This window comes from Hippocampus comes, unplaced genomic scaffold (assembly GCF_001891065.2).
Source record: "Hippocampus comes isolate QL1 unplaced genomic scaffold, H_comes_QL1_v1.1 scaffold135, whole genome shotgun sequence".
Taxonomy (NCBI): domain Eukaryota; kingdom Metazoa; phylum Chordata; class Actinopteri; order Syngnathiformes; family Syngnathidae; genus Hippocampus; species Hippocampus comes.
This window is the reverse complement of record NW_017805583.1, coordinates 1,794,656-1,817,023: the sequence shown is the minus strand read 5'-3', so window position 1 is coordinate 1,817,023 and position 22,368 is coordinate 1,794,656. Positions and strand designations below refer to the sequence as shown.

The 22,368-nt window shown below is 40.8% G+C and overlaps 1 protein-coding gene across 4 annotated transcripts in view; it reads right to left on the bottom strand.

The window, feature by feature from the left end:
• Positions 1-22,368, bottom strand: part of grik2 (glutamate receptor, ionotropic, kainate 2) — a 135,535-nt gene that overhangs the window by 55,271 nt on the left and 57,896 nt on the right. For all 4 annotated transcript variants that reach the window (XM_019880062.1, XM_019880065.1, XM_019880066.1 and 1 more), the window contains 2 exons: positions 2,403-2,546; positions 603-710 (listed from right to left, as the gene is read on the bottom strand). In XM_019880062.1, the coding sequence (XP_019735621.1) occupies positions 603-710; positions 2,403-2,546 (252 nt within the window). The remainder of the gene's footprint in view (positions 1-602; positions 711-2,402; positions 2,547-22,368) is intronic.

The following is a 22,368-nucleotide window of genomic DNA, read 5'->3' as shown; positions in this document are numbered from 1 at the left end:
ATGCTTAAGTGTGAAGTGTTTTTGAGTTTCGTTTGAGTATATTATTATTATCAAATATCTCAGCCGGGTGCCCGTTTGTTGATAATCTGGATCGTGATAAAACAGGAAAAAAAATGTACTTCTACTTGTTCAACTCAGTAATTAATCGCAACGTCTCTGTAGAAAGTGATTGATTGTTTTTGATTTTAATTTGTTTTTCTGAACTTGCAAACCGAAAACTGTTTTTGTTTGGGGTTTTTTGTTTTGTTTTTTCCTTTTGCCATAATGAAACTTAACCCTTGGCTTACTTCATGTTGTGTGGTCTGTGTTTTATCCTCATGTTAATTCCTGGATAGCTAAATACAATTCATTTTTATTTCCACTGAGTTGAAAGCTGTCATTGAGGCAAACTATCATTCCGTAGCTCCTCGCAAACGAGCGAGGAAGTATTAGGTGCATTCAGTTTTTTTCAATACAAATTTCACAGCGTATACAAAGTTCTTACGACACTCTCCAAGTTGTCAGACTTCAACCTCAAGTCTTGTGCATGAACACAAAGCTCTACTTACTGATTAGTTAGCCATCCACTTTATGAATTTGTGGATAAACTAGAGGGAAATTACCTTCTCCAATCCCGCCTCCTTCAGGCTGATAACATCAAGGTCGAAGTCTGTCCTCAAGCCATTGGTCCGGTTGAAAGTTATTCTCCCAGTCAGGCCATCCCAGTGGGCCTAAAGATTAAAGAAAATTGCAACAAAGGCAGACATTTGATGTGACATCAAGCCTTAATGTGTTGTTGAAATTTTCTTTGTGTCTGTGGGAAAAGAGAGACAGTATCTGAAAGATGGATGCTGATTATGTCACCCTTAACATTTTTCGAAGCGAGAGAGATAATTTACGACAACGTGACATTTGCAGAGAAGGAAATCACTTATCCTTATACAGAACAAGCAAGGAAGTTGGGGACTACAGGTTTTATTGTAAAGTTTAGCCTAAAAAAAATAGCTTGGCATGCAGACGGACCTTGTGTACTGTATTTCAAATGTGACAATTGATGTGAAATGGAATAAGCGGTATTTTTAGCTGAGGCCGTGGCACGGGTAACGTTCTCTAGCTTACATCAAGGATTTCTGCCTAATATTTTGAAAACAAGAAATTGTAATATCTTTCAAGGATCACTGGACAAGTTAGTCAGTAATCTCACTTTTATTTACAAAAAAACACAGCTATTGTGTAACCGTAGCGATGCCAGAACAAGATTGTCACAAAAAGCATGCACACGGCTTTTGTTTCCTAGCTCGTCTTTCTTTCTGTCTCTCTCTTTGTATCTCTGTCTCTCCCCCGTCCCCCACCCACCAAGAAAGTAATGCATTCAAGGACTCTGGAAAAAGTGACAAAAGAGCATGACGTGTTCGGCACAACCTTTTTACAGCGACACACAGCAATAAAACACTCACAAGCCAGTTCATTACAATATCATGTAGCCAGTTTCAAAGACAGGGATAACATGAAAAATTTACATTTATTTAGCAAACCACTAACGTCCAAACCAGCCAAAAAAAAAAAAATGTCTGCCTGCCTGAGCGTCATTCCATGACAAAATGAACAATCTTCTAGGTTCTATTATTAAAACAACACGTCTGGAGACAATTGATGTGACCAAATTACTTTAGGAGACTGATGACTCCGCTCTCTCAACTCGACCTTGTCATTTGTTTCCTCTTAAGTAATAACAGCGTGCTGGTTCAGTCTTTTGCATTCAAAGCCAGCAACTAAGTATTTTTTTAAAGCGGTAATATTGACTATTGCCATGCCATTTTTTATATGTTGGGTCCAATATTGGTTTAAATGTATGTGCTACGAATACCTGGAAGTGTGACATTTATTCATATATGTATTTTTTACCGATTACAAAACAAATGCATCAGTTTTACCCGTGAATAGTGCTGGGTTTGAGCGCAACTTCTCAACACTTAAAAATCAGCACCCAGAGCTGAAGATAAAGGCAAGGCATTTAAAGGAGGGGGGAGGGGGGGAGAAAATTTTGGGGTTGTCAAATGGTGGGTTGAAGACTTTAATTGAAAGGAAACTGAATATTTAACAGCTAGTAAATTGCGTAATTATAACCATCCACGCAAATTTTAAGGCGTATCCTCACTGTGCAATCCAAACTGGTCAGTTATCACAGTTTTCAGTTCTTTGTTTTAGTTTTCTGATTTCTGTTTGGGAGAACAAGCTCAAAATTTTTCCCTCCCTCTGTGCAACTGTGATACACTAATTGGAAATGTGGTAAATAAACAGTCATGCTATTTGATCACTGTTTGTTCCATGACATGATGCCTACACCTCATTTAAATTCAGTCTCCACCTACTTTCCTAAAAGCACGGACGAGAGAACAGGGATCAGATAATGAAACATCTACCTCTTTGATGAGGGCCATGAAGCGGTTCCCAAAGCGCCAAGGCTTATGTCGGTTACACTGTAATGAGCTGACAGTGATCTGCTGAGACTGCTGCACAGCCACGGCCACCACATGCACAGCATCGTACATTAGGGCTGCATCCGTCTGCAAGAGGAGAGAGGGGAGGGAATGGACTGTCATTCACATAAAATAAACATTGCCTGTCAGCTGAAATCTGCCCCTCTACATATATATATATATATATATATATATATATATATATGAATCATCTCAATTACATGGGTGCGGCTGAAGATGCCTGTTTGATGCTCGAGAGCCACTCTTCTGGATTCTTAGATGTTTTCCTCCTCCAACATCTGATTCAAATGATCAGGACTGTTACCAGGCTCCTGCAGAGCTTGCTGATGAGCTGATCACTTGAATCAGGTGTGCTGGAGCGGGAAGACATCTAAAATGTGCCGGATAGTGGCCCTCGAGGACCGGAGTTTGACACCCGTCTTGTAGACAGTCCACTGCGTCGGCGCAGAAAGTAATCAATGGCATTTGCATCACATAACATTTGATTGCAGCATAACCAAGACAGGGGAATGGGATTGATGATGAGTTTTACAGATATAATACTGTGCAAGAATCGATTTCTCTATTATTTCCACCTCACTTTGCATCTTCAGGAGCAGTGTTGATTTTTCTACTTGTGCATGTAGAAAGGAAGGTTGTATAAATTCTCTTGAGATGACTGAACAAATCTGGAGAGGCTTCCCACAGTGGAGTTTGTTTACACTATAGTCCCGATGCCCGGGGCAGTATCGTTAGAAGCCACCGTGGATTGTGGTTAGACAGTGCCGGGGGGCAGGATGGGTAAAAGAGAGTCCCGCAGATTCCCAGACAATTTTTTAAACTGTCAAGAACTGAGCCAAGGTGGTCACGTGTTAATGAAAAATCTATGCTTAAAAAAAAAAAAAAAAAGGCCTTTTGGATTAACTTAATTTGAACATGTACTGTACATCAGTTGCACGTGATTAAAATGTAGCAAACCTATTATCATTTTCCCATGCTTTCATCAAAACTAAGAACTTTATTACAATGTGGTTGGCCATTGAAAAAACGGATGAACACAAAACAAAACCTGACAGTATGTAGGAAGGCGGAAATTTAGAAATCTGCGGACCGGTATCAGGTCGCGGACACCTGGAGTAGTAAAATAGTTGTTGAAAGAAAACTAATATGATCTAATGGACACAAATTCTAGAATCAGGCCTGGCAGAATAGTTTCACTCCATTCTGCCGGTGTTACAAATGTGCTCCAAAGTTTTCTGGCACCCACGTTTCATTTGCAGAAAGCCTTGACAGAACAAGAGATGTGAGGAACCCCACTAGAACATACTGCATGTCATCCGTGGTAAACCGTTCCTTTGAGCCGCCGGGAGTCAGCAGCCCTGTTCCCACACAGCCAGTCATGATATCGTAATGATAGACCGAGAGACAATTTAGCAAGATATGAATACAGTGGGGAAAAAAAAAAATCTTAAATCCAATGCCATGCCGCACTGCGTTTCGAGCATACGGGACTGCTGTGACCGCCAGGAGTTACCACAGACAGCTAATTAATATTTTGTCTTGTCGTAGTTGAAAAAAATGATGCTGCTGTCTTTTGATTTGTCACATCAGTCTGTTCCACCATGTCTGTAAAGCAGTTCACACTGCAAAGTCCAAAATAGCGTGGATGAAAAACTTTGGTGTGGATAAGCTTGACTGGCCTGCAGTCTTGACTTCAACACATTCGTATACCTTTAGTATGAATTAGAGCGGAAACTGGCAGCCAAGCCTCCTCGCCTAACAAACGTGTGACCCCCCCCACCCCCCCACTCCCCAATGCGTTTCTGTCAACATGGTCCAAAATTCCAATAAACATATTCCTAAACTTTTTAGAAAGCCCATTAGAGCTGAAGTTGTCATCGCGGCAAAAAGCAGGACCAGTGTCATCTTAAATGAATTCATTAAGAATGGCACGTCACTCAACTTCATATTATGCGGGTCAAGGTAGACCGAGAGAGAGAATATTTTTGGCAATGTAGTGAAGATCATATCACAAAGCACTAATTTCATGACTGAATATGCTCTTTAATACAACAGATGGGGAAAAAAAAAAAAACGTATTCAGCAGTGTCAAAAATTGTGTGAAATTGCGTCCTGCTAGATGAGTTCTGGCAGTAAGACTGTGCGCCTCATTGCTTGTCCCCAGTGCGAGCATTACAGAGAGTCGTCAGGCAGTCTCAATACTGATTTAGCAACACCGACACTTCACTCTCTAAACATCTCATTAAGACCAAATATGTCACTCCTGAATTAAATGAAAGCGAAATGCTTTCAAAGCTGCTTTTCGCTTGTGTTAACTGATAAGAGCACTGCTATTCCTTTTTGTCTATTACATGTAACACGAGTACATGTTTTTCAAGAAAAATCCACATTTTTATTCCTATTTGTGCCAAAATGACACATCCTACCCACACCCAAACAGAATCAATTACTTCAGAGTTCACCAGGGTTCGTTTTCAACGTCACAAATGTTCGACATTCGTTCGCCGAACGTTTTCGTGAGTTTTCTTGTTGCAAGGAAATTTTGAAAGTATTCAAAATTCCTGAACGTCTGATGACCTTATGGCAAACATTTGCGACCTTGAATGAACTGACGTATTTTTCTACCTTCACCATCAGTCGGAAATGCTCGCCTCTCAGTGGGATAGGGTCCCTTGCAATATGTTTCACGTTTGCATTTGGTGGAGATCAAAACTTGTATTATGATTTTGGTGAAAGCAGTTCAATGTGGATCATCTGCAGATTCACTGCTTTTTGCCCATCCGAGGGCCTCCTTGCAAAAACGATTTTGGAAAAAAAAACAATGTAAATCTTGTTTACTCTTTGCAACACATCTAAGATCAAAGTTCTGACGTATATCTTCTACATATATCAACTTACCAAGGACGTGCAGGACTATTAAAAACACAGTACAACAAGTTTTCCTACTCAGGAAACTGAGGTATTTTGGGGTTCAGGGGTCACTCCTTAAGACTTTCTATAACTCGGTGGTGGCCTCGGCCATCCATTATGGCATTGTCTGCTGGTCAGGCAGCATCTCGGCCCGGGACAGGAAGAGATTGGAGCGACTAGTCAGGAAGGCTAGTTCTGTCCTGGGCTGCTCCCTCAACACTCTGGAGGAGGTGGGCAACAGCAGGATGCTAGCTAAGCTAAAAGCTATGTTGGACAGTCCCTCCCACCCCCTCCAGCCCACCCTGACAGCACTCGGTAGCTCCTTCAGTCAGAGACTGTTACACCCGCGTTGCAAGACGGAGAGATACCGCCGCTCGTTCCTACCGACTGCTGTCAGGCTGCTGAATAAAAAATGAATAAATAAATATATCATAAAATTATTTAAATGATATGACAACAAATGTGAATAGTACTGTGACTATTGTATTTATATTGCACTTAATTGAACATATTGACCTTATCCATATTTATATTTATATTGCACTTAATTGAACTGTGTTTTCTTTTCTCTTCTTTCTACCCACAATCTTGCTGCTGAAGGCTGTAAATTTCCCCAGTGTGGGACAAATAAAGGATATCTTATCTTATCTTATCTTATATAAGGCAAAAGAAACCGCCAGTGAAAAGAATTATTTCAATTTTCATTTTTATTTGAAACGCAACATATGTACCCAAGTCAAGTGTGTTAAGCGCTGGGTAAGTAGTGTTAAAATTGTATTTCATGGCTGATTCTGAAGTAGGTGAAAGGTAGAGACAAGCTCTGCTGGTCCTACAGAAAGCTGTTGTCACGCAGCTGTTGCTGTTTTGATCAGAACGTAAACACCTTGAGAGATGAGACTGCACATAGGGAAAAAAAAAGTCAATGAAAGTGAGTACAGGAGGACAGTGTATGTGAGAGTCTGCATTTGGAAAAAAAGGTTTCGCACTAGAACCATTCCACAAAGCAACCCAGTGACTTGCCTCCGTGACTGCTTCAGCACCTCCCGCCTGCTGCTCGGAGAGATTAAAAGCTGAGCCTGTTTTGTAGTCTTTTGGGATCTGACTGAGGTCTTACTCATGACGAGGTCAGTCACTGCCATCAGCTCTTCTTGCTATTCTCAGCAGTGCACTGAGCTCACCAGTCACAGAACTGATATGTGCATGAAATAGATGTGCGGCACTTTCTCGGATGTCTGGAAAGACAGAGGGGGAACAGGCTCAACAGGATGCCTTTTACGGTTTAGAGATCAGTCGTGATGTTTTTCGCGACTACTTTACTTTTTAAATTATTGTTACTATTGTGTGTTGTACGACTGAAAATTAGGGCTCTTTATTTGCGAGAGCTGGTGTATCCTGATTTCCGTGCTGACGTAAGCCTCGAGACGGCTTCACACAGACACGTACGATGTGGGATGAAGGCAGTCTCCAAGTGCCCTTTTCACAGATCTGTGAGCTCCCTGGCCAGCTTTGAATCATGCGCCCTTGGAGGTCTGCTTGCAGTTCCTTATAAATGTGCCTCGACCTGCCGCAGGGCATGAGCATATCAGTGATCGGGAAAATCAGTCAGTATCTGGTGTGACTGGCATTGGCCTCCCACAATAAAACATACTGCATGTCCTTTCACATCAAGTTGATCAGGTTGTTGATTGTTGCCTGTGGAATGTGGGTCAACTCCTCTTCATCAATGGCTGTAGGAAGTTGCGGGACATCTTCAGGGATTAAAACACGCCATTGTAGTGTGGATTGCTCGTTGAACAGGATGATTGCCCCGAAAGTGCCCTCTTTCTGGCTGCCTATCTCTCAGTGGCATCTTGTATCAATTTTTGATTAAAAATATAACAACCTCAAATCTCATCCAGGAACCTCAACCAGTAGGCCAACCAAAGCTGGTTTGCCTCAGAATGTGACAATAATTATCCACAGGATGTCGCAGGAAGGACAATTTGCACTCCCCACTCTTTTCACTGCAATAGTATTTCCTGCAAATTCCTGACAGTAAATAAAGCGTCAATATAAGCAGGGGGGCACATGAAAATTTTACTCTAGTTCTCCGAGATTTTCGGTCATGAAGCGACTGTCAAGAAAGTTAAGTTTGACATCACATCATGTAACTCCTACTAATGTCCGCCTTAGACAGTGCCTTCAAATTGTGCATAAAGATAGGGATCATGAAAAGCTTGCAAATTAATACAATGGCAGAAAAACAGCAGATGTGTCCATGTGATCTTATCAATTCCCCGAGGCCATATTTCAACAAATTAAGGTTACTTATCGAGTTTTCACAGTCACAGTTGCAAGTAGCTTGTACTGAAAAAGAAATTAATCTCAACTGTTTGGCCACACTTTGGATACAATAAGGATGACATTGACTAAAAAGTAGAGAAGCGCAAACAGCGCGAAAAATTGTTTCTTTAATCTTTTTTAACCGTTGAAGCACCATAATGTTATTAAAGATTAGCACTACATGACACGCACACACACACACACACACACACACACACACACACACACACACACACACACACACACACACACACACACACAAAGTGACTACTGTACTGATAAGCAGACAAGTGCCGCCATAAGCAGATGTCCTTATCGGAAGCACTTACAAATTGCCACACAATGTGAAAAGTATGCAAGAATGTGGCTGCCAATAAGGAGTAAACATTTTTGACGTTCAAATACATTTGAAAGTATTTGCAGGTATGGTCGATAATATTTGCGAGTGCGTTCGAACTAAAAATGTATGTTTACGAATAAGAGTATAACAAGTAATGGTGATGTAAAAACGTTTTCAGTGATGTAGGAGACAGCAAATGAGAGTCGGCTGAGAGTTTATCAGCACGTTAAGCAGTAGCAGCGAGTGTAGTAAATGGTGTAGCTGGGCTGTATTCCACATATGGATTTTGAGGTCAAAGGGGCCCAACACTGCATACGCAAATAGAGGACAGAAAAAAAAGCCAAAAAAAGTCAGGAATAAGTAAGCCAGAAATGGACCATGACAGTGATTAGAATTGCAAAAGCTGCCTTGTTTTATTGCCATCCATTCCCACCCTTTCCCCAGCCCCTTTCCAAGCAGGAAAAATAAATAAATAAATAGATGACATGACCACTATAATATAAATAACAACACGTAAATACCATTTTCCAAACACAATCCTGATACAAATAAATACACAAAATAATATTACAATAAAATAACTCAAGGTCCCATTGTACCACCAGGCATAGAACGCTAAGCATAACTTCAGTTCGCAACATTGGTTAACATCAAAGTGCAGCTGCATAGCAGCAAAAAGGGCTATTGAAAAAAAAATACAAAATACTGTCGATGAGTTCAGAACTTTTTGCCATGATGTCTGCTGTGTTTCAGATTTGAATCTGTTGTGTAAATAACTTTAATTTTGCCAACGCCACTGTGTCCAAATGCCACCTATTAAGGCAAAAACAGCACAGATTGTAGCCCGTGTGCTTTTCAGGCTGGTAACACTATTGAATTCCATCTGGTTGATTATTTATTGCTGTGGAAGTTGTGTGAAACAGAAAATGCAAAATTAGAACTCTTGCACTTCAAAAATGGTCACAAACAGACCAGCCTACCCAATTTGCCGTTCTAAGATTTTATATGGCACCTCCCTCCATTGCAAATGTACATACTTACAAAATAAATCGAATAGCATTGCTTTTAACATTTTTATTTCAAGTCAAGTCACATTCATCCATATACCCCTTAATCACAAACAGTCTCAAGACATCCCCTGATCTTAACCCCCAGGAGGGCAAGGAAAAACTTAAAAAAACCCTGTCTGGGGAAAAATGGGAAATCTTGAGAAAGGGGCCGCAGATGTGAGAATCCCCCTTCCAGGATGTTTTTAAGGATCATTTTTCTTACACTAACTTGGCGTGCACTGAATAAAATGAGCGGGAGTATTACCTAAATAGCTGCAAGCAATAATTCCATATATCTATTTATATGAACATGTAATGTTCACATCCTAAAATAACATGCAAGGTAAAAAGACAGCGAGACCACCACGAAGGTGACACGAGTGACAGCGAGAGAGCGAAGAAAGAGCATGTCACTTATTCCCTCCATTAGCTTCATCAGTGCGGGAGGATGAGGCAGATTAAGACCGCGGCGGGTTGGATGATAATGTGATTTGGCAGGGTTATCTGTTATTTCAGGCCCAACCATTTTGGCGCCTCTATTTGGGCTAGGTTATAATGTGATGTGATGCCCGGAGCCCTCAGGGGCCACTGCTGTTGCGACCAGCCTCTCTGATTAAAATTTGCTTTCACCAGCCAGCCTGAGTGTGGATACCCTCCCACTCCCATCTCATTATCATCGACCAAAGTGCAGTTTTCACTTCTCATCCCACATGATATTTCAGCATCAGGGCTTCAAGCGTTTAAGGTCAGACACTTCACTTGAACACTTCATGATAAAAATGGAGGGAAGGTGGGGCGGGGGGGTTATTAGGCTTGCCTTTAAACATGTGTTTGCTTAAAAATATGCATTAGTTACATTCGCTGTGGTGATTTAAATGTGCATGTTTTTGTGTGTGTGGGTGTGTGTCACGTGTGGGCAAAGCATTCCTGTGGTATCATGTTAACTTGGAAAAAAAAAAGATCTGGGTGAAGTTCACAAGTTCACTTCGTGTTCAGTTCATGACCGGAATGAACAAAAGAACGGTCTAATGGATTCAGAATGTGAAAGGATTACACTTTTCAACAGCAACATTTAATCAGAGATGGCTTCTTTGTTTTATATGTCCCTATATGTGATTTTTTTATCTTTTATTTGTCTTTACTTTTTTTTCTGAACACAGCATGTTTTTTGAGATATATTCATATTTTTGTTTTTAAGTTTGAACCATAAAAGCTTGTGCTACACAGATTTTACCATACATTGTAATTTATAGCTGTGACGTAAAAAAAAAATCCACCTATTATTGAACTTAACCCCCTGCATATTTGCATGTCGTCATTCGCAAATTTGCTCTTTTTTTGTGCTTGGAAACTTGCCTGATTTTTCATGTCACTAACGACGCTTGCTTGTTGTATTTGCTGTGATGGATTATAAATGGATTATTAAAAAAAATCATGCATGCACATACGTGAAATTAAATAGGGTCTGTGTTTTTACGCGAGAAGCTATCCTACATTATCATGTTGAAACATCTTGTCACGTCTTCATTGGCCCACCTTTGCAAAACATGTCACCAAAAGATTTGAAATGTGAAATGATTTATTCAGAGGGAAAGACAACAAACAGACAATATTTTTAGCAGTGATTACAAACGAACAGACGACCGCCGTTAGGCTTTCATTTGCATTACTGTCTGCAACAGAGACTGCAGCTGCTTTTCGGGTATTTCTATCATAGAAACCAACTATTTTCTCCTACCAACCACTTTTCTCACCTAGCTCCAGAGACTATACACTTGACAGATGTAAAAACAAAAAAAAATAAATCAACATTGGTCATGCTACATATGTAATGTGACTTAGACTTAAGCACCAGGAACTTGACATCAAAGAAGAAAAAAAAAAGACCTTTCAGCATCTATGCTGCAACCTTGTGTGACATTAATGTGCCTCAAATAGCGAGGAAACTGACTGTGTAAAATGGAATCATTACAATGGCTGGCTTTCCTTTGTAATGACGATACGTTTCTCTCCACATCCCATCAGTGTATATGTCCCTAAAATGACGGTAGGAAATGAGACCTGAAGATGACTGCTGGTTGCCAGTGAGAGTAACACAGATGACAGCTTGAGGATAGCTACAAACCATTAACAGCATTGATATGAGCATTGTGTTGAGATACTTCACAGAAATCGGGACACAAAAAGACAAGAGCTGATGGGATTCAAGATGAGCTACAGAATCGAGAAAACCACCAGATATAATCAGCATGTCCAAGCAATAGGCATTATTCATGAACATGTTTGAAAGAAAGTTCTGAGGAGATGTCGGATGAAAGTCAGAATCTTTGGCAGTTCCTTAACCATGGGAAAGCATACTTAGGCCTCGTCAGACAAAATGCACACACGTGAGCAAATAGCAATATAATCAACAACTTGAGACTTGCTGAAAACCACCAAACACGGATGATGTCACTTGTTCTTTAGATTTTAACGCTTTAAAGAATTAACAGTTTTATCATTTGAATTGAAATTAGATTGCATTTTTATAATAAATAATCATGGGGATTAGTGTTTTAGATATGTCAAAGATTAATAACACAATGAATCAGATTGCATTAGGATTATATATGTCCCGTAGTTCAAATTACTCCCTCTGGACACATCTGTGGCCAAAAATGCCTCACTACCTAGCATTTACAGCCTTGTTTCAGGCATTCTGTAATGTCAGCATTTCATTTCGAAGGAAAGTCGTGACACTTAATATGGCATTTTTTTGTGTTTTACACCTTCTACTTTTGCCAGTTATATTATGGAGCCGTGCGACTACTAGCCTGTGTGTGTGTGTGTGTGTGTGTGTGTGTTTTGAGGGATGTTTTCATGTTTCTGTAAAGTCGCTTATTTTTATGCACCTGGCTGTTTTCACCCAATGCTAAAAAAAAAAAAAAAAAAAAGAAGCTTGGTTTATGTGTCGTTTCATTGGAAAGCAGAGGAGGTGAAGCAAAAGGATCAAAAACGATGAGCCATTTCTGTGCAGAAGACAACAAACAAAAGGCAAGGCTGTATATAGGGAAAAAAAAAGGTACGTATTTTATCTGCTTGTTGGATATCGGATTTGAAAAGGCAAGGACTTTTGGGGTGTGTCACTGGATAGCAGGAGTGAGTCTCTTCGTGAGTGTCTGGGCATGAATAGTGGCTGACAGCAGCCCCTGCATGAGTGTGCACTTGTGTTTTACTTTTATCCTGTGATATGCACTCGACAAATAGATACATTCGACTCTCTCTCTCTCTCTCTCTCATTTATCCCACAATGTAGCGGGGGCATGGTAGGTCATCTATGATATTGCAGGGAATGAATGTATGCATTTTTCATTTGTTGTTTTTTTCATAACACAAAAGGGCACATCCAAAGTTCAATGAAGTGTATCCACCTGGCAGTGAACTCAGAAAGAGGAAAATCATACAGCTCACCGCTTCACTCTGGTAAGAGAAAAATCTTATCCACAGGACAACATCCACTGCCAAGCGTTTAACAGGGGCATCTTTTGAGATGACATGGATTTTGGCACGGGCCAAAAACAATTTTTTTCAGACTCGGAAATATAAAAAACTGATTTTTGGCTTCAGCAGCTTTGATAATAGGGATGCGATCCCTAAACAAATAAAAGGATTCAAATTGTGTGATGCAACACTTGAACACCAGCAAAAGAAAGCAGAGAGCAGAGAAACCAATTGAGATTTGGCCATTTGAATGGATCATTGGAAAAAGTGACTTTGTATTTTGGCATAAAAGTGTCTCTTTCATTGATCTTGCGCCGCCTATGTACATATTATATATATACACACACACACACACACACACACACACACACACACACACACGTGTCCTTATCCTTCTCTGCCAGATTACTACTGTTGATGTGCTATTCTTATTTTAAATCAATATTTCAGTACAGAACCCCATATAGTGACATGTCCCTGTTGTCATTTTAACTTGTGCCTGAATATGAGGAGACGATGATGATGTTTTCGATTCACAAATTGGAAAAATAATCCTTTGCATTCAATTTCCTTGGAGTAGGAGGATTGAAGATTGCAGAGTGAGTAAATTATGATTGTGTTGCATGAATATTGTGAACAAATATATTTTTTAATGAAGTGATTCCAGTGATTCAGTACAGTCAAACGAATTGCCGTCCTCATCAAGAGACGGATTCCTGTCTAAGTATATCCAATCTCATGTGGGTTTATCCTCATATTTTCAGCTACAATAAATTGTTGTCCTTTAATTGTTATTAGTTTACACTTGTAAAACATTACAATAAACTCATCAGGTGGATTAGCTGTTCGCTTTTGTTTCCTCTGTTGTTTCTGCCATGCTTCACGTAAATGAGTCACTTTGAAAACTTTAGTATGGGGCAGCGGCATCTTTGTGCAGTCATGTGGCTCCATTTCATTTGTGAAATCGAGTCAAATGGGAAAGGTTATGTTGGATTGTTAAAACAGGCATGTGACAGTGCCTGAATGCTAATGGACCAGGAAAACAGTAATGTATTTAAAAATAAATAGATAAATAAATGTTTTGTTTGGATTTTAGCTCAATGCAAGGGGGTAAAAGGAACATTTCTTTTAACAAAAAATACGACAGAAAAAGTAAAAGGTAAAGTATGTTGCGTTCAAACTACACTGACATGAAAAAAAACGATTTTGCATTTGTTGTGACTGCCATTTTCTGTCATTTAATGTACAACTTCACCTGACCACCGCTCCTGTTGGCTCTGCTGTCTTCCACCACAGTGTGCCAATGTGGTGGCATCTGCCATCACAACGTCACACTGGCAAACGGCCACCTTGTGTGCCACCAACACGACGCGACACGGCGTTTTGTGGCTGCACCAAAGCAGAGACAATGAATGGGGTTGTTGGTGCATGGCTAAAAGTTGTTTGAAAAATAAAAGTCTGTAAATGCTTTGAGATATTAACTCCAATTTTGATCGGGGCAGGTGTCGTCATGCTTTTTTCAGTTTTTCAGATTCAGAGATACAGTAAGTAATTTACCAGCCTAACAATCACCAAACCTGTCAGTCGTTCGTGCATTCATTTTATCTGCTAAAGAGGAAACTGAAGACAACATCACCCCGAAAATAACAACTGAAAGAGCCTGTTGTGAATCGGGTGATGTCAGTCGGTGACAGGATGGATGGCATGATTGCAAGCAAAGGATTTGGAGCTACATGTCATGTCTTATTAACATTTTCATCAAGTCTACCTGTTTCAATACTTTTGCTGAACTAAAAGTGTTGTATTCATTATGCCTACTTGTCAAGTAGCACATGCTTGGTGCAAATACATAGAAATGAAAGCTGATGTCCATATTCATCTTATGAAGGCAAATCCAACATTTTCAGTCTATATCAAAAACCGTATTTGGACTGCTTCCATAGGTTTACGGGAGCGTTAAATGTCGTAATGACGGAATCAATGACTTGTCATGCTATGATACTGATGAGGCTGTTTGAATGGCAGGCTCGAAGGCAGAAGGAGCGGAGAGAGCTGCTTATTTCCTTTGCCACCATCAGCTCGACAGAATACAGACAGAGGTAGACAGAAAAACAATTAGCCTCGGGGTCCCTGTGATAATCAGTAATCATTAGAGATAAATGAAATTGTAGCTTACAAGCAGGGAGGATATGACTTTCACCTTCTTTGTGGTGGAACTCGGACATTTAATTGACTTCCAAATTGTATTTGTCAAACACTCAAAATGCAAGCCAAAGCTATACCTCATCCAAAATTTGTGTCAGTGCACAATGACCTGCTTTGTTATTACCTGGCCTCCTGCCTTCTGCCTACGCATACAGTGGGCCTCTGTTGAACAGCTGCTATAATAATCAAGTCGCTATTTACTCTGTACGTTAAGGTCATACAATATTTTGCATTTTTGTTGTTGTTTTTGCCTGACCTTAAAGAAAAAAAAATGTTGATAGTGCCTCCTGGTGATCAATGACTGCATCTACAGAGAAGCGTCATGGGAGATTGTTGCAATTTAGACACCCAGCAGACCCTCCTTTGCCTCGCCCACCTCCTACTTGTCACCTGCTGGCTGGACAATATTGTCCCAGAAGCCATGCTGTACTATGGGTGAACGATGTGGAATACATGTGCATGTGTGTCGGGAAAGAGGTTTGAGGGGTAGTTATTATGGAACAAAAGGAAAGTAGTGATCTTTTCAGTGCCAAGATGAATCCAGGAAACCGGAAGAATCAACTGAGTGTGTTAAATGGTTGTTCTCAGTTTACAGTTTAATGTCATTGCTGCTCTTAATCTGTAAGGGGACAATTTCAGTTGGAGCTGACATTCTCCTGTCCTTTTTTTTTTCTTCCCAACCCCAACTGTACCCCAATTGTGCCTAGCCAACTTTTTGTAAAGTTTGTTTTCCCATCAGCCATTGCTCCTTCTTGTCCGCCGTTCACATAAAGCTCACTCGACTTTGCAATGTCAATCGGATTGTACGTCACATCGTCTCCTGCAGCAAAACACTGACGGTGTCTCTCATCAGGATGTCTCTCTACTACTTAAGATGGCCAAAGAGACACATCATTCCAGTCTCTGTTGCAGCCTTAGAGCCACTCAGGGATGAACTCATTAATTTACAAGCTTCTTTAATGTCTCAACTGATGAGGAAAGTCATCAAGCAGTATAGCTTTTAAAGTGTTGGAGCGGATTGATAAATGATCACTGAAAGTGATTCTTGCTCTTGTTTTTACTTCACTGTGTTAAATTAAACTGACAACCAGTGAAAAATAGATTATCTTCAACACAATGTATATGGATGTTGTATAATACAGTCAGGCAAAATAATGCCTACACATCAGTAAAACAAAACTGGCATAAATATTTTAAGACAAAATTTATTCAGCCATCACAAGATTAAACACAAGTTACCTTTGGCCGCGACAACAGTGCTCAAAGTGGTGGCCATGACCTTCCAGACATTTACGTGTACGGCAATCTACTGCTTGGGTAACATTGGTGTAACTGTCCAATGGTATTGTTGCACATGCATTTTCATGTGTTCAACTTCCCCCATTGGTACCCTAAACTGACTACATTGGTGGCCCTGAGACAAGAAAATAGCTTGACTCAAAAGTTGGCAACACTGAGAACAAATCGCTCCTCTTGTTTTCTTGCACTGTTGACATGCGTACACATCAAAATAAAAGTGGCACAAACGTGACATTTTATTTTAACTTGATAAAGGCTGGAGAGACAGCGGGCCCGCAGACCCTATTTTTCCCAAGGGTGCTGTCAGTCTATAAGTTAATTCCGAGGTCAATCGGGAGAAAAAAATGAGAATCAAACAGCAACCTGTGGTGCTCCTGGCGGAAGTGAAGATATTTGGTTAACAGCATGGACAGAGGGCAAAAGTGTGGGAGCTTTTCAGATTGAGATTCAAAGCCAGCACCATGGCGTGTAATCATTGTAACACGGACCTTGCTCTCTGCCGAAGATGCCCGGTGTGAACTCGTGAGCCCATTGCGTCATTTGTGAGATTCATGTTAATGTACAGTACCTTACTAGCATAACATGAGCGCTGTGGTCGGTTAGGTCTCTGTTAATTAGGGCTACTCGAGAATGTGTGCCTTGTAAGTACCATAATTACATCATACATGGGCACCTATTAGTTTTACTTATACATGGGTGTATTTGTGGCCACTGTATTACTCCAAGCGGCAATATTTTGAGAATTTTTTTCTTCGTTTTAGTTGTAACACTTCCAAAATGTCTATTGGTATAAAGAATATTTGTCTCATTCCTTGTCAACCGGTCAAAGCTCATAAACACGCACTCCTGAACCTACAATATAAATATGTCACACGCTAAATTGCTTGCTACTCCAGCGAAGTTGCATAAAGGCTTTTCATTGTTTTTTTGTTTTTTTTAATGCTATTAAAGCCTTGTTTTTGGTACAATGAAGGCCTGATGTGCCTGAAAAGTTTGGTGGGTTTGCGTTCATGTTTTGTGTCCCCCAAAATGCAATTCAATATGGATGCTGCTGGTGCTAATACTGATAATAATAACCGTGCCTTACCACGCATGTGCATACAAGGGCGCTCACCGGCAAAACTAGCAGTTTCCATTTTGTTCCCTCTACTCTAAATGCAATAATAAAGTAGAAAAAACGATCAAGGGACTTTTTTTTTTTTTCATTTTGTAGTGGGCTCTATGGCTCCGCTGTGATAGACCAGAGCAACACGGCACAATCCACACAGGTATAGAAAATGTGAACATGTAACCTCCACGGTGAAAGGCCGAATCCACAATCTGAACCTAGGGTTCAACCACCACATTCTTGCAGAGAGGCAGCTGTGCTCACCATTGTTTCACTATGATACTAAAATCACCATATCAATATGTTGTAATCTGTATTAGCAACAGATGTGTTCATCTGATAAATGTGCTGTAGTTCATTTGTACTTTCGAGTATATGAGCCTTCAAAGAGGGACTCCATACCTAATAAAAAGAACAAGTGACACCCAGAGCATTATCATCGTATCTAATCTCAAAGCAACATCAACTAGTTAATTCTCTAAACGGAGTTCTGCTAATTAAAAAGACTGCTGGTCTGTCAAGCACAGTAATGGCCAGCCTTGAATGGACTGCAAACATGACTGCAAGCTTTCCCGTATTGCTTTTGTAACAGAATCCACTGTCCCGTGAATTAGACACACTGTCAGTAGAACTAATAGTCTTAACACTCAAGTGAATCTGATGAGTTTTTCCCAGCAAGCAGATAATGAGCAGAGGAAAATAATCCCATTTAAAACCTTCAAGGCCTGCTTCGTACAACTACAAATATGAGCATTGCAGGATTAAACAAATCAAATTGTGTGCGTGCATGTGTGTGTGTGTGTGTGATATATAGAGAGAGAGAGAGAGAGAGAGAGAGAGAGAGAGAGAGAGAGAGAGAGAGAGAGAGAGAGAGAGAGAGAGAGAGAGAGAGAGAGAGAGAGAGAGAGAGAGAGAGAGAGAGAGAGAGAGAGAGCAACAAGAAATATAAAAAAAAAAAAATTCCTCAACACATTCCATCTGCACAAAAACAATTTCTCTCTATAGGGAAATAAAATAAAGTTTTTCCTGTAAATCATTATGCATTGGCTGTATTTAATAATACTAATAGTAAAGAAGAAAGGAGAGCTCAGACGAGCACCCCAAATCCCCGTTCCTTGATCATGGTGACAGTAGCAACAGGGTTCCGGTGGCAATCCCAAGTCCTGCTTCTACCGATGGAAAATTTTTTCTGGCTTACTTTAACTAGAATTCAGCGTGGCCAAAGATTGAATCCTGGTCGGTTATTGCGCCTTTTGGTGCTTTAAATTAAATCCTATTGTGGTGGATTCTGCATGCCAAACTGCTATCTGGGGACAAACTATGAAAAAAAAAAAAAACCCCTTTAACAGAGCGAAATTTACACTGTGGCAGCAGTCACGTGATAAAGTTTTAGGAAAGTGACATATAATAAAGTGTTGATTCATGTTTCAAAAGAAGTTAAAACCACAATATATCATTGTAACCGATTTATAAGGCGCACATAGCAGGAAGGATGCGCTCAATCCATATTTGTTCCTTGGTCAGTTCCAAAGAGAGATTACATACTGTATACTTTTTATCTTGTCCAGGGTCACAGGGAAGTGGGAGTCAATCCCACCTGACTGAACCAGTGCCAAGACTGATTACCAGTTGATCACAAGAAAACTGGCAGTCATTCACAATAATGCAGTTGTGAGACCCAAAAAATCTATTTGTGTTCTTATGATTCTTCCCATCATCATCAGTGATCAATATTAATAGGAGCATGATTACAAAAATTGTCTAGCTCAGTCACGGGAGAAAATGTGTGTCACGTCTGTCCGTGTTTGTTTTGTTTCAGCTCCAGCTGGAGTGGAGGGCGTTTCCCTCCAGCCGGCGCATGTGTTCCCTATCATCATCGCGCCTTCTATTTAAGGACTACGACTTCTGTCACTCCTTGCCGGATTATTGATCTTGCTTGGTGTTTATGCTCAAGTGTTGTTTTCTAGACCTCTCGATCTCTTTCAGAATCGTTTTGCTTTCTTAGGTCCTCGTTTTTTAAGTATTTTCATTATTTAGTCATTTGATCCTGCTCTTGTTTTTTCGTGTAAATTGGACTCTTGGGATTTTGTTTGTATTCTTGGTGTTACTATTACCTTGTCTTTGGTTGATTCCTTGTTTTTCCCTAGATCCTTGTGACCGATCCTTGTGACCAGCGTTTTCTGTTTCAGACTTTGTCGATTTTACGTTTTTGATAATAAACATTTGTATTAATCGCATTTTTGTCTGGGTCTGCATTTCTGGGATCCGAAACTTTATTTGGTTTGTTCCTGAACATGTCAATGTGGGTTGTTCAGTATGTGTGAGCAACTAATTTACCCTCCTTGAGTTCTTATAATTTCGGTAATTTGTATTTATATATTATCTTGCGAGATTCAAGGCATGCAAGCAACCAACATCATGGCAATGCCAATGACGCAATGACATAGCCTAGGAATGAACACTAAGCATCCAGTGTGATGGCTGTTTCATGCCACTAAACCATTCATAACATTAAACTTCATATTTGCCTTGTATGAGTGAGATTGTCATTACAATTGTATCAAACTGTGAGGTATTCCGAGCATTTGATTTGCACAAGAGGCCAGATATTCAAAACACATTTCCATTTTCCACTGCAGCAATAAAGACCAAAATCATGAGCTCAATGTACAACCGATTCGAGATCTGGTGACAACAAACGTACATTTCAGGTAGCTTGCTAAAGAGTCTACTAGAGTCACAGTTTGATGTCTTTACTAGCTTTGCCCTGCCAGCCTCTGCACATGGAGTGCCAGCTGCCCCCCAACATGTCACAGCCAAGTTCCAAATTCCCTAGCATGTGCACAATTGCAGAACCAGATCCAACTCTATGAGACACAACTTGACGCATACAGGGAAACAGATGGACTAATGCTAGATGAGAAAAGACGTCTCTGGGAGACAGCAAATGACATTATTCAACAGGATTCAATTGCAGCATGAGTGGGTTTTAGAACAGCTATGCATAAACAGGCTCATGGTCTTTTCTGTGTCCTTTGACAGCTTTAGTATCCCCTGTTGCCTCATACCTGAACAATGCCAAGGGTCAGCACCAGACAAGGCCTCCATCGCCAATCAGCAAGAACGCCTCAAACCATTCACCCCTTAAACCAGTGCAAAACATGTGTCCTAGTACGCTCTGCCATTCATGATGGTCTGTAGTGAAAAGGAATGACTGACAGTTTGAAAAAAGGAACAGGTGGAAAGAGAAGAAAATCCATCCATCAATTCAACAGTCATGTGCTATTGTTGCAAGCCACTTAATAACCCCTCTTCACATCACCACAAACTATCTGTCCAGTCACCTTTTCTTTACAGCAACACATGAAAATAGGAAAACTGTGCATCTCACCGCCAAGTACAGTATATTAAATTAGGAAATGTCATACAAAGTAAATATGTTTGTAAAATTCTAAATACATAATGATACATATTCCAACGCAATGTATAATTTTAGAGCCCAATAAAAAAATAGACAAATATAATGTAAATCTGTTTGTTGCTAAGAATGACCATCAGTCACATGCAGTACTGAATGCAAGCAGAGTTATTGGCTAGAATACACGAGCTGCAAAGTGTACATATATTTTGGCCACAAGACTTCAGCGGGCGCTTTTGCTGTTTGAAAAGACATTTCTAATATGATTCATTTAATCATTTCCTGGCGCTCACCATTTGTCGGTTCCAATGATTCTGTGAAAATATGAATCCCGGGAAATGTCAGATTTTTCCCATAACTCTGTTTAGATCAGACTTTAAATGATATCTGTCAAAAACGAAATAGCTTTCCTTCTGTGTTGCATTTAACTGTACCCACAGATATGGCATTTTTATGGTAATGTGTGAACAGAAAGGACAGAGGGGCAATGGAGTTCCTCTGAATACCAAGTGTGTTGTCAAGCAGCAAAAAAGAACAAGATGACCTTGATGTGGAAAAGGTCAGTCCATAAGCTTGGATAAGGGGAGAAGTTGGTGTGGTGTTCCCTCCAAACCCGAGTGAGCGAGAGCAAAATTACATTGATGCCGATATGTTTCTTTAAACCTCCGTCAATCTTCATGTGTGTGTCCTGGGGAACATGCTTGTGTGCAGACATTGCCAGCAGCGGTGTCCAGATTTGCTGTGCAGGCACAATGAGGATGGAGGAGCCAAACGCACTCTTGACCTCACGCCAATTACTTGGGAGGCAGCTGGACCAGAGGACACCACCAGGGATGCAGGGTGGTCCACCAGCTCCACCGGCACTTCCAGACAGAAACGCAGGATGAGGATGCAGGGACCTAACCAAACATACCCACTCACATACCAATTCTCAGATCCCCGACCCACAAATAATTATTATCCGTGCACCGTATAAGTGTGCTTTTCTATTCTGTTCTAAAATTGTGACTGATCTAGTTTAGCAATTAGGATACCTTTTAGACAGTGTACTGCCGTGACTAAAAACAAAAAAACGTCAACAATCTTAGTAAAACCCCCCCCCCCCTCGCCCCGCCTCCAAGCTAAAAACAACCTCCCTTCCTTGAGCCATCGCCTTATTGTAGTGGAGGGGTTTTTGTGTCCCAATGATTCCAGGAGCTATGTAGTCAAGAGCTTTATTACCCTTGACAGGGTCCCACAAGGTAAACTGGTACAAGGTGAGGGACCAGACAAAGCATGGCTTTGGGTGATATAATTGGACCTCGTTTTCCATTGCCCAAACACGGGTCACCGGGGCCCCCCTCTGGCATGGAGGTGGGGTTCGATACCCAGCGCCTGGTGGCCGGGACTGCACCCATGGGGCCCAGCTGGGCACGGCCCGAAAAGACAACATGGATTCCATTCCTATGGGCCCACCACCTGTGGGAGGGGCCAAAGGGGCCGAGTGTACTGTGAGCTGGGCAGCAGCCAAAGTCTGGGAACTTGGCGGTCTGCTCCCTGGACAGATTCTCTTGGGACGCAGAATCACCTCTCTGGCAGGGAAGGCCATAGTTGTACTTGCCTCCACACACAGCCTCAGGCTTTAGTACCAGTCTTCTCGAGAGGGGTTGGACTCTCTTCCACTCTAGAGATGCCCACAGTGAGAGATGCTGAGCAGGTGTGGGTATAGTTATTGCCCCCTGTACTTTGTTTTGTTTCTTTGTTTATTCTGTCATCAC